The sequence below is a fragment of the Melanaphis sacchari genome, unplaced genomic scaffold (genome assembly GCF_002803265.2).
Source record: "Melanaphis sacchari strain LSU unplaced genomic scaffold, SCAv2.0 Contig180_pilon_pilon, whole genome shotgun sequence".
NCBI lineage: Eukaryota > Metazoa > Arthropoda > Insecta > Hemiptera > Aphididae > Melanaphis > Melanaphis sacchari.
Window position 1 is genome coordinate 1 of NW_020270859.1, and position 13,025 is coordinate 13,025.

The window sequence follows — 13,025 nt, forward strand, 5'->3', positions numbered from 1 at the left end:
ATAGACGTACATTTTTCGGGATTAGTGCAAATGTCCATAATCCTCCAAGCATATTACCCAAATCATAATTCAGATAATCATGCGGGGAAAATAATGTGGAAACAATTACTGGACATTAATACTATACTGTGTGGCGTTTCATCAGATGAAATTAATTATCATGGGTTTGATTTAAACGAAACCTCTTGCATGAAGTATGCACCGATCACTTCAGTGGATGTAGAGCGTTCGTTTTCGATGTATAAAAACATCCTGTCAGACAATAGAGTCAGTTTCACTTCTGAAAATCTTACCAAATACATGGTAGTAAATTCTTTTTTTAATTTAAATTAATTTTTCAAATGTTTTTTATTCAGTTTTATAAAATTATAACTAATTCGTGTTAATTTTTAGTCGTGCTTTTTTTTTGCTTTTTTTAAAAATAAATATGCTTCATTTTTGCTTTTTTTAAACAATTTTATGCTTTTTTTGTTATTTATTATGCTTTAAAATCCGAGCCCTATTCATAAATATGTGTAATATTTAAAAATCATTAAAAAGTATTATGCATGATTTACATTTTTAATTGCAATTTTATTACACTCCATCAAAAACATAGAAAATAGTTCATGTGCTTCTAAATTTCTCAAACGGTCCTGAAATTATTCAAAATTGCTGTGTTTAAAAATAGTGATAAGTAAAGCTAAAATTAAAAAAGCGAGAATTATAAAATTGACATGGCTTAATTTTGTATGACCTAATAAACGAATTTATCATATAAATTAAAAGTGTATATAAAAATTTATTGTATAACATTGCCATATTATTTTAAATCTTATTTACTTTTTTTCGATAACATACTACTGCTCAGTAATAAAAACCTCATTTGGAAGGAATAAAGAAAAAGTCCATTGTTTAAAAACGTTGATTAAAATATATAAATAGAAAATGTGTACTGTTAGACTAAATATCAAGAATGACAAGGTATCGGAATTAAATAAAATAGGATAAATAAAAAAAAAGTTTGTAGAACATGCAAAATTAACCAAAAACTTAGAAAAAAATTTTTATGAAACGTGCTTAAAAAACAAGCAATTATTATAATATGGTAAATATTTTATAAAAACAATGTAGGAAGACATATTTTACGATTGATGTTAAATTTATGTATGTAGCAAAAGAAATTAATAATTTGTGAGGTATTCCAATACTTTATCATTCCGCCTACAAAAAATTAAAATATTTATAACTCAAAAACTATTGGTCCAAATGTCGATTGTTACATATTTAAATAATTAGTAAGATATTTTGGTTGATAATATAAAGTTAAATATGTATGATAAAAAAAGTAAAAACTTAAAATTTTATATGATAAAAATATGAGTTAGTTTTAAAAATAACTTTAGCTGTAGATATTAAGCGAAACAATGTTTTCAAAAACCTTAATTGATGTTGAAATAGTGAGTGCTTTTCGATGAATGAATTATTCATTATATGCTCACACAAAATATTTTTTTATTTGTTTTAGATTTTATTTTAAAACGTTGGAATGTTTTTAAAATCCGTAAAGTAATAGTTAAATAAGTAAAAAAAAAAAAATATTTGTTTTTATAAAGATATACCTGAGAAGTAATGACTGGTTCGGAAACTGCATCTATTAGACTAGTGTACATTTCATTATAATTCTTTGTAAATTTCCGATGAAATCTATATCGTATGATGAGAAATTCAATCCTATTAACATATCGCCATGTTGAACAACTGTTTAGCTTCTCAATTAATCTCAACATATCGTTCTTGTTCGTAAATGATAGGCATGTAAATTTTGACTTTCCCAAACTCCAATCACCAGGCCTAATAGAGTTTTCCCAATTATCTAACTTTAATAAACCCTGAAAATAAAATTTTGTTAAACGATTAATTTTATAGCTCATTTAAAGCGTTAAAAGTAAAATTATTTTATCTAAGAGAAATTATCGGGAAAAATATATCATATATTACATTATATTCAATTTTTTAATAATTACCACGATTATAAATAAGATAGATTGATTGATTAAAAGAAATGTTTATGTTATTATATTAATTATATTTAGTCGATAGTTATAGTTGTTATTTGTGGGACTTTGAAGTAACAATTTTTTATTTTAATAACTAAGAACATACGAAACAAAAATTAAATACTAAATTATTTTTTAACAAATTTAAATCATTTAATAATTTTTTCGCTAATAAAGATTTTTAAGTGTAAAATTATTTTGGTTGTAGTAATAAATAAGTCAAATAACTATGTATACACGAGTTTTTATAAGAATTAAAAAAAAAAAAAAAACCCTAAATTCTCAGTAGTTTTATACGAGTATGAGATAATTAATTGGTTTTCGTAACAGGTTAAAAGTAATAGTGAATATTTATTTTTAATTTCTAATTTGCCCACTATGGGTGGGATTTAAATACATTCACGGTAGTTCGTGCCTGTCGTAAGAACCGACTGAAAAGAATCTAGGGTGGGCAGCAGCGCTTCTAATATTAGGTGTACATAATAAAGATTATCTACACTCGGCCACTAATCCTTAGAAATAGGGTTTGGACTGTAATTTAGAAGGCAAAGGAAAACCACCATATTAACATCCTTAGTTAGGCAATTACTACTCTTGTCTTCTAAAATAGATTCTCGCTGTGTAAAAATTTTGTCCTGATGTAGATTAGCTCCCCGTTTGGATGTCCGAGTGGGATATACCGTGCAGGATACATAAAAGCAGAGAATAGGAACGTGAAACGTATAAATAATGTAGAACACAGAAAAGCTGGAAAATAAAAAAATATAAATGAAAAGATTAGATATAGACATATTAGCATTATGCGAAATACGTTGACCAGAGAATGGTGACTTTTGATTAGATGATTTTAATTTTATCCATAAAATGGTACAAAAGGACAAGCCGGTGTTGGAATAATTGTTAGAGTAGCAGATTATTTTTGGTTAAAAAGGAGTCAACATCAAACAATCTGGTAATTATACAAGTTTATGGAACAACGTCAAAAGCAGATGATAAAGAAGTAAAAGAAATGTAAGCAGGCATGGAGGAGCTTTTGAAACATGTTAATCCACACGATAATGTAATCATGATAAGATATTTTAATGCTATGTTTGGTGAATGCGGGGAAGGTAGAGAAATCGGAGACTTCGGCTAAGGAATAATAAATGCAAGAGGAGAGAAAATAGTAGAGTTCTGTAGAATAAATTGGATGGTTATAACGAATACCAGATTTCAAAACTTCAAGAGAAGAATATACACTCGAAAAATGCCAGGCAACGTTTCCCCCTACCAAAAACTTTAAATACTGGTGAGGAAGTGCTTTAAGAACCAAGTTAAAGTTCTGTAAAATATACCGGAGTGCTGATTGTGACAGTGATTACAATAATAAAGTTATAATTAAAAACAAATTCCGCTATATAAAACACAAAAGCCAAAAGTACAGCAAAACAACTACTTAATAGAGCAGAGGTAGTGGAACAATATAGATACCACATGGACTGTGAATAAAAAGGAAATGCAGATGATCCGTTGAATAAAAAATGGGAGAACATAAAATCAACTATCTTTAATGCGGTGGATAATGTTTTGACAAAAAAAGAAAAGAATCAACAAAGAGGAGCATGGATAGACAAGGAAATAGTAATTTTTATAGATGAAAGACAAAAATATAAAAACAATAATAAAAGATGAGAATAACATAAGTTTTTTTCCCAACGAAGTAATCAGGATGATTGAGAAGCCAAAGAAGCCAAATAAGATGATTGGAACAATAGCATGGCGAAATTGATGTGCAATTTAATGTTAACAAAATAAGTTATGCGTATTGCAGGATCCAAGAATTAATTGGAAAGAGAAAACAAAATTTCTCTAATATGAGAGTTAAAAAAGGCCAATTACTAGTTGATGATAACATAATAAAAAGATGGAGAGAATACATTGAAGAGCTTTACAATGGAAAAAAACTGGAGGAAATGACAACAAATGAGGGAGTAATGAAATTACCCATTTTCAGATCAGAATTTAAGGCTTTATGACTTGAAACAAAATAAAACGCATGGGGAACAGATAATAAAATAGCAGAATTATTGCAATGTACAAAGCATGAAGATAAAAAGCGCTTTGTATCAACTAATTAGGGATATATATGAAAAAGGAGGATTGCCAGATGAACTATACCAAGAATTATACCAATGAAAAGTGGAGCAAATTCCTGTGAAAAGTTTAAAACTGAGTCTACTGACATATGCCTCATAAATCTTAACAAAAATAATAAAATGAAGAATAGAAGAAAAAGTGGAGCAGTACTTTAAAAATGACCAATATGGATTTAGAAAACAAAGAGGTACACGAGAAGCAATTTTAGGACTATGAATTTTAATTGAAAAACAGATTGGTAAAAATAAAGTTACATATTTGGCCTTTATAGACCTGGAAAAAGCTTTTGACAAAGTAAATTAGAATAAAATGCTGCTCACACTACAAGAAATAGATGTTGAACAGCAAGACCTAAGAATTATCCACAGTCTCTATAAGAATCAGACAGCTTGCATTGAAAAAGGAGAAATTACTACAACTAACACTCAAATAAAAAAGAAGTATGATAAGACTATACGTTATCACCAGCAATCATTAACTGCTATATCAAAAAAGTTAAATAAGTTAAAAATAAATTAAAAATAAAGCTAAAAAGACTAAATACTGGAATCTAAATTAGTGGAGAACATGTTTCAAAGATACTTTTTGCCGATGATATCGTGATAATAGTAGAGATTGACGGGAACATACAGCGTGCAATAAAATTGAAGAAACGGATGAAATGCTCAGAACATCAGAAATGAAAATAATAGTTTGTGCCAGAGACCCAAAAGTAAAAGCTAATGTATAAATTGATAGCCAAAAACAGTAGCAAGTTGAGGAAATGGTTTATCTAGAAAGAAAAATTACATCTGATGGTTAAGAATCATTGTCACTACTTTAGTTTGTTTAAGAAAATGTATTCATCTTTACCTAGATATTACTAGATTTGACATTCGAGTTATAACGCGAGGTCTAATATAAGTAGAAAGTGTTTTAAATAAAATTAAATATCAGAAAATTTTAGTATTATTTAGAATTATATTAAATATCTTAGGATTAATTACTCTGCTTATTTCTTTAACTTGTAAAAACATATAATGTTGATCCTCTTTAAAATATTCACGTTTAAGATATTCTTTTTCATACTCCATCAATTTCTGTATATTTTTATTCATGTCCTTTAAAGTTTTTGTATCATCAGGGCTAATTATTATTCCATATAATTCCATTAACCATTTATAGGCGATAAAACAATTTTCTATTTGAAATTCCTTCGCCGAATAATCGTATTTTTTTTTTGCTATGACATCATACAAAATTGTTAATGATCCATATTTTTCGTAATAACGTTCAACATTTTTGTAATCATAGTTCGTAGTATAGAAGCTTATTTTTTCATGAAACATGACGAAAACTTCAAGTAATTTGATTGCTTAAAAATAAAAATAATAAGATAAGTTTTAAATTTATGTTGTAACAATATAAATTTAATTAGGTAACGTAAAAAATCAAGGATGTTTGTCTTACGATACGTTAAATCTTTTTTTTTTTTAAATTCATTAAAACAACTTAAGTAGTTTATAAGATTATGTATGTCAATGTTTTAAATTTATAATGCATATTATATTCATTATTATTTTTAAGAACAGTTACTTGGATTTGAGCGGTGCGTAAAGTATTGAAGAACGTGATGAAACAGGTTACAACTAAGCCAATTAATGAATATACTCGTATTTTACACAATGATGAATTATCATGTCAACACCTTATTACGCACGTATTAATAATAATAATATTGCATATACAATTTTTTTGGTAAAACCTAGTGGATAGTGAAACTGTACCTATGTCGATTAATTAATACTGATTTTTTTTAATTGATAGCAATAATTGGATGATTAAATTAGTATAATATTTCAGTAAATACCCATTTTGACGTTTTGAATATTTGCTTTATATTTTTCTGATTTCGTGTCCATATTTGTCACCGAAGTGACAATTAAATGTAATACGTTTTCGTTGATAAATTGCTCGTGTGATATTAATTCCTGAAAATATTAAGGAATATACAGGGGGTTTCACGACGAACTAACAATTGCAATTACTTTGGTTCTACTGAACATTTTCAACTTTTTTTTTTTTTTAGATTGTCAATTGCCGTCTGCGCTACATTTAAAATATTTTTTGATATTTTTTTAACATTTTTTATGTAAAATTTTAAAATTTAAAAAATTTATTATTTGATATTTGAAAAATTCAAAATAGCCATCTTGTTGATATGGTTTTTAAAATATGTTTGTAAAAAAAAAAATGTAAAATGTTCAGCCGTTTATTTTCTACAATTTTTTGAAGTTTGCACAAATTTATATTATTTCCAAGCGAATTGTTTGATCCGACTTAGGTTTTTACTATCTCGATTTTTCCATGAAAAAATCCAACGTATCACGGGCCACCGCTTCAGATAGTATTTTCTATGTTTATTTATGATCATATCAAGGTGGGTCTGTCTATACCTTAGATCATATACAATGGATAGAGCCATACTAACTATTTGTGAAGCCAACATCATTGTAGGACCTCGGTGATATGCGCATGCGTGTGGTTTCTTATCATTAATGTTTGGCGCAGAGCAGGGGCGCAGTTAAGATAAACAAGTAACAACACTAACAACTATAAAATATGTTTTTTAAGTTTCTTTAATTGTTATTTCTTAACACATTTACGAAAATCAGTTTCTGCAAAGTGAAATGAACATAATAATATTAAATAATTTTTATAATTTTTAATATTTGTTTGTTCAAATGGTTTGAAAATTCAAATTACCTAAAGTCAATTTTAAGCGGGAAAACAGATTGATATATTATGATAAGCAGTAACGCATGCGCAGATGTCACAGGTCCTATAGTAATGTTGGCATCAACTCATTTTATACACGTAATATGCTATGACACCATCCATTGTATATGATCTAATGTCTATACGCAGTCGATTAGAGCAGGGATTCCCGAAAGGTGGTCCGCGGAACCCCGGGGTTCCGTGGAAGGGCCTCAAGGGTTCCGCGTACCGTCCAAAAATTAAACAAAACTTTCATAAAAAAGACCGCGCCGCCGTTGTTCACACATTCTTTATGTGTTTGATTTCATGCTTCTACTAGTATTTCTAATCGCACGTGCGGTGGCCCACGATAAAAATACGCATGGATTTACCGAACTGATAAAACATCGCGGGAGTGGGGAAGCGCACGTAGCCGCTGCTAGCTCCATTCGAGTAAAGACCGCGATAAGACTGCAGAAGTTAACGTAATTATACTAGTGAAAAAAGAAGTGGATTGCAGTGAGTTTTGTTCATATCGCGATTGTTTATATCTGGTATTTTTGATTTCACAAGTAATGATGTATTTGTTTATTCATAGAGATTTGTATGCACACTGTGCATAATTAAATAAGAGCGATTTATTAACATGTTATTATTTTATTTCAGTTTATAATAATGGATAGTTGGCTCAAAACGGGGCGCCTCGCAAGTGGAAAAAATGTTTTAGCATGTTCACCAGCAGAAAATAATAAAAATATTTCGGAAATAGATGTTTCTAGTTTGTCAGTAAGAAATAAGAATATTATATACCTATTATAAAAGCCTTATTTATAAACCTATTATTAGTTTATTACATTTTTATTACTATATTTGTTACTATATTTGTTGATTTTGTACAAAATTATAATATATTTTCTTTATAAAATTGAAATGCCTGAGGGCGCAGGGGCACCTATGGCCAATTTTTAATTTAATTTTTATTTTATTTAAATTTAAATAATTATAAATATAACAACAAGTATTGTCAATTAATTTCAGGATTTGGTAAATACTGGACAGGAACGACAAAATAAACTTGTTAGTGAAATTGTTTTACCTCAGGAGAGAACTACTTCTAAAAAAAGAAAATATGACGAATCGTATTTGTCCTTTGGGTTTATTCTTGTCGGAATGGCTGAGAATCCGGATGGACAATGCGTTATTTGCAACAAAATAATGTGTAATAGTTCATTGGTACCGGCAAAGCTAAGACGACACCTTGACACCAACCACCCGCAACTGAAAGATAAAAGCTTAAGCTTTTTTGAAAGACACAAAGAAGTACAAAAAACTGGCGTGGCTGCTTTACACAAATATGCAAAAACAAATAATGAAAACGCAACAGAAGCATCATTCATGCTAAGTTACAGAATCGCTCGTGCTGGTAAGCCACACACAATTGCAGAGGATTTAATAAAACCATGTATGACAGAAATCGTCAGCTGCGTACTCGGTGAAGATGCAGCGAAGAAAATTACAGCAGTTCAGTGTTCTAATAACGTCATATCTGATCGAATTCATAAGATTTCAGACCACATTCAAGATGAATTAATTTGTAGATTGAAGAACAGCAAGATGTTTGCAATACAATTAGACGAAAGTACAGATGTCGCCGGGCTATCAATATTGCTTGTTTTTGTGAGATACCCCTTCAAAGGATCTATTGAAGAGGATTTGTTTCTCTGCGCACCTTTAGAAACTAACACAACTGGAGAAGAAATTTTTAAAGTTATTGATAGTCACATGAGTAGGCACCATATTGAGTGGAACAAATGCATTGACGTGTGCAGTGACGGAGCAGCAGCTATGATCGGCAAAATAAAAGGCACTGTAACAAGAATCAAGAGTGTTGCACCTAAATGTAGGAGCAGTCACTGCGTTTTACATCGTCATGCTCTTGTCGCGATGAAAATATCATACGAGCTTAAGACAGTTCTCGATCAAGCTGTACAAATTGTGAATTACGTCAAATCACGTCCACTCCAGTCAAGGCTTTTTAAAAAAGTGTGCGAAGATATAGGAAGTCAGCATCAATCACTTTTTCTTCACACACAAGTGAGATGGCTCTCAAGAGGAAGAGTTTTATTGAGGCTATTTGAATTGCGCAACGAGCTTAAGATATTTTTCACCAAACAATCCGGTTCTGCATCTACTGACGCGTTTGTTGATTTATTGCATGATGAGGTATGGTTAATAAAATTGGCTTACTTGGCCGATATATTCAATAAACTTAACGTAATCTGCAAAGCCCTACAGGGAAAAACCACGAATATATTTACAGTAAATGACAAAATTTCTTCACTTGAAAACAAAATTGACTTCTGGATTGAATGTGTTGATCAACATAATTACGAATGTTTTATTATTTTAAATGACTTTCTGAAAGAAAATGAGTTGCAAGTAACTTCAGATGTGGAAAAAAATATACATGAGCATTTAATAAGCCTAAAAAAATCCTTGAAAGAGTATTTTCCGAAGAAGTTACAGGACATGAACTGGTTGCAGAATCCATTCGCAGATCATACCAAACCATCAATGCTTACTGTGTCAGAGTATGAGAATTTAATTGATATTAAATGTTCATCTTCTCTTAAACAAAAATTTGGAGCTGAAAATTTTGATCTAAATAATTTTTGGATTGGACTTCAAGATGAATATCCTACAATTGTTGAGAAAGCTATTACAATTCTGCTTCCGTTTGTGACGACTTACCGATGCGAGACTGGTTTTTCAGCTTACGCTTACACCAAAAACAAGTACAGAAATAGACTTGATGCAGCTCCAGATCTTCGCATTCAATTAAAAAAAATTAGAAAAAATTTCATTCTTCTAATTAAAATATTAAATTGATAAAAACAGGCACTTAGTTACATTGTATTTCTTTGTACAGTAAATGTTTTTTAATACATAAAATAATTGTTTTTCATTTATATTTGTTCTTTCTTTTCATATCAAACATAAAAATATAAAACTACTAGGTGATAATTTTAAGTTATCAAACTAGGGTTCCGCAAAAAAATGTATAATCGATTAGGGTTCCGTGGCAAAAAAAAATTGGGAACCGCTGGATTAGAGCACCAACGCCGTTATCACCTTGTTGTTATCAAAAAAAAAATTGTTATCTTAAATAATATATCATCACTCATATCAATAATTATTATTGTATATTATGTACAATTATTGTACAATGATTAATATAATTTTATTAAAATTGTCATTAGATAAAAATGGTAGTCAAGTTGTACTTAAAAAAAAAAAAAACAATAATAACAATAAATTTCATCGAAGTTAAATAATATATTAAATATATTATCACTCATTATTGTCCATTAAATTATAATTCATTATTTTATGCTAAATACTAATTTATGGATTATGAAATATTTAAAATACATAAAGTATACATTAGTTATTGTAAATTATAATTTTTTATTTCTTTAATCTTATACTAAGAAGAATAATAATATAATATCATCCTTTATTGATTAAATTTAGAACTTTTTATTATTTAATTATAATAATATTTATTGCAACCACAAGAATTTACAAAATAACATCAAATACAATATTTCAAAATCAATTTAACATATTATTATTATATTATTAAGAATATAGTTTTTTATACATAGTTAAACACTTTTTCAAATTCCAAAATGCTGGCCACAAAATTAGGAATAACATCTTTATTAATCATTATAATAAATAAATATTAATACATATATTCTAAAAAGTATTTTATTTAATTTAGATTGTGTACTGATTAATTATCATATCTGATATCTAGGGTAAGTAGTAGGTAATTTATAATTTAAATAGTGTTATTTTGAGGTATTCTTTTTTTAGTTTAATTTATATAGTTCTGTATTTTTTGAGAGTATAGACTATATTTATTCAAAAAACTAAACAAATATTAGTATTAACTTAACGGATTGCATTAGCTGAGTATTAGTGTAAACGTAAAATTCACTTAGAAATCAAATAAATAAAGCCATAATTCCCAAAGCATTAAGTATATATATTGCTTAAACTGAAAAAGAATGCATGTATATTATTATTGTATCTCAAAAATGACATGGATGAATGAGGTATTTTTTTCAAGTGTAGAAGGTAGAATGTAAAAATATTTATAGGTAATAAATTATTAATAATATGCTTTAATACACATTTTATAATTTTTAATTTTAATTTTGAATATTAAGTGAAATATTTTTTAACATTAAAGGTAAGTATTTTATTCACAAGTATTAATACTAATAGGAAAAAGTTATACATACAATCTAGGTAAATATTAAAAATACCTAGCTAAAAACTTTTTTTCATAAAATATTAATTTGTTATAAATTAAGTTTAGTACCAACATTCATCCATTCAACTATTTAGATTAGAAATACTTTAACACTACAACAGTACATTAAAATAATATAATTAATTAAAAATAAATAAATAAACTAGAAATAACTATAACAACTATAAATTAATTTTACTTGATTTTACAAAATGTTCAATGATGACGACATATTATTGATTTTTTTGAATTTTAATAATTCCATTAATACATTCATAGTTATTTGAAATATTAAAATTGATATCCTGAAAAATAATTAAAACCTTTTTTAGCCTATTTTTAGATAATAAAATTAAATTAATAGTATTTAAATAATTAACTTACATTTAGAATGTTGATGTTAGTATTATTTGTACTTAGTGTAATAGAAATACATTTGCACTAAAATAATGAATTGTGAAAATAGAATACGTAAATGTTTACATATTTAATCTCCATACATGAGATGATTGGAACATAACAGTTAATTCAATAAAAATGTATCAATTAGTTATCAATCATATTTTGTATTCTTAGTCCTATACTAGGTCCTACGACCTGAGTTTAGACCACTTGTGTATTATACAACATTGTCACGGTTCAAAATTAATGTATAAACACTCATTAAATTGCTTGGCATACAATACATTAAAAATAGTTTCATGTTTCATATTCTCTTGAATTATCTGTAAGGTTTTTTTTTAAGAATACTTGAGTAGGTGATATAATTTACTTGCTGGATGAATAACTGTCATGAATCATGATTGACATGATTACAGTAACATCGAAGTTCAGTTATTATAGATATAATGTACTTTATATCTAAGAGTCCAACACATAATATGATGGTGGTCATTGGTCATTAATTTTTGAATAATATTCAATGATCATGTTGTATACATATAATTGACATTGATATTACATTATTACGCATAACTTTTACGAAACACCAAACATTTTTTGACAAACATCGAAAAACGAATCACATGTTCACGTACATACTACATAACGTTATTATGAATCGCGGTTTTTAATGTGGAAGAGAGAAGAGTCGACCTCTCACTTCCGCAGAGGATATATTGTTAGGTTATGTTCAAATAATTAAAAGTTCTTTTATTACCTATGAGAATTATGGAAATAAATTATCTATGTATTTATTTTATTTTGAAATCAATTATTTATATTATTCAAATAAATTATTTTTAAAGCGCTAGCAATATATTTGACGTTATTACATAATTTATATTAATATTACCTAAGAATAATAATCATTGACATTTTTATAATAACATTATGATACCCATTACCCAATATAACATCATGAAAATATTACACCAATTGCTGGTATGATAACATTATTTTATTATTTATGACTAGCACCGATGAAACTCGCTGTAAGTGAATACCCTAGGTCGGTGAAACTCGCTGTATGTGAATACCCTAGGTCGGTAAAACTCGCTGTATGTGAATACCCTAGGTCGGTAAAACTCGCTGTATGTGAGTACCCTAGGTAGCTGAATATCGTTTGAAGTGAATTTCCTAGGTCGGAGACAGGACTTAAGAATACAGCAGTTAGAAAAGTCTAGTAGGCAAAACCAGTGATAACGACGAATGAGATGTTGGTACCTCTGATTTGGTGGCTCTACACTTTGGCGGTGTCGTTTTAAACGCGTAAATAATAAGTCTAATTCGAGCATCTAGTGGTCGGTCATTTCATTAAATTCACAGGAGTAATACACCTTGTCCCGTAG

At 28.2% G+C, this 13,025-nt stretch overlaps 3 protein-coding genes across 3 annotated transcripts; 2 read left to right on the forward strand and 1 right to left on the reverse strand.

Moving 5' to 3' along the window:
* Positions 1–557: 557 nt before the first annotated feature.
* Positions 558–6,173, reverse strand: LOC112592586 (the record flags this gene model as incomplete). Its single annotated transcript, XM_025336690.1, has 4 exons — positions 6,025–6,173; positions 5,162–5,529; positions 1,602–1,871; positions 558–635 (listed from the first exon to the last, which is right to left on the reverse strand). Coding segments are annotated over exons 1-4 (768 nt in total), but the record flags the coding sequence as incomplete, so codon positions are not given.
* Positions 6,174–7,586: 1,413 nt separating this feature from the next.
* LOC112592584 (zinc finger BED domain-containing protein 5-like) lies at positions 7,587–9,234 on the forward strand. The gene is made up of 3 exons (XM_025336688.1): positions 7,587–7,697; positions 7,950–9,134; positions 9,199–9,234. The coding sequence occupies exons 1-3, from the start codon at positions 7,587–7,589 to the stop codon at positions 9,232–9,234; spliced, it is 1,332 nt and encodes a 443-aa protein (XP_025192473.1).
* A 251-nt stretch (positions 9,235–9,485) lies between these two features.
* On the forward strand, positions 9,486–9,752 carry LOC112592585 (zinc finger BED domain-containing protein 5-like; the record flags this gene model as incomplete). Its single annotated transcript, XM_025336689.1, has 1 exon — positions 9,486–9,752. A coding segment is annotated over exon 1 (267 nt), but the record flags the coding sequence as incomplete, so codon positions are not given.
* Positions 9,753–13,025: the final 3,273 nt, after the last annotated feature.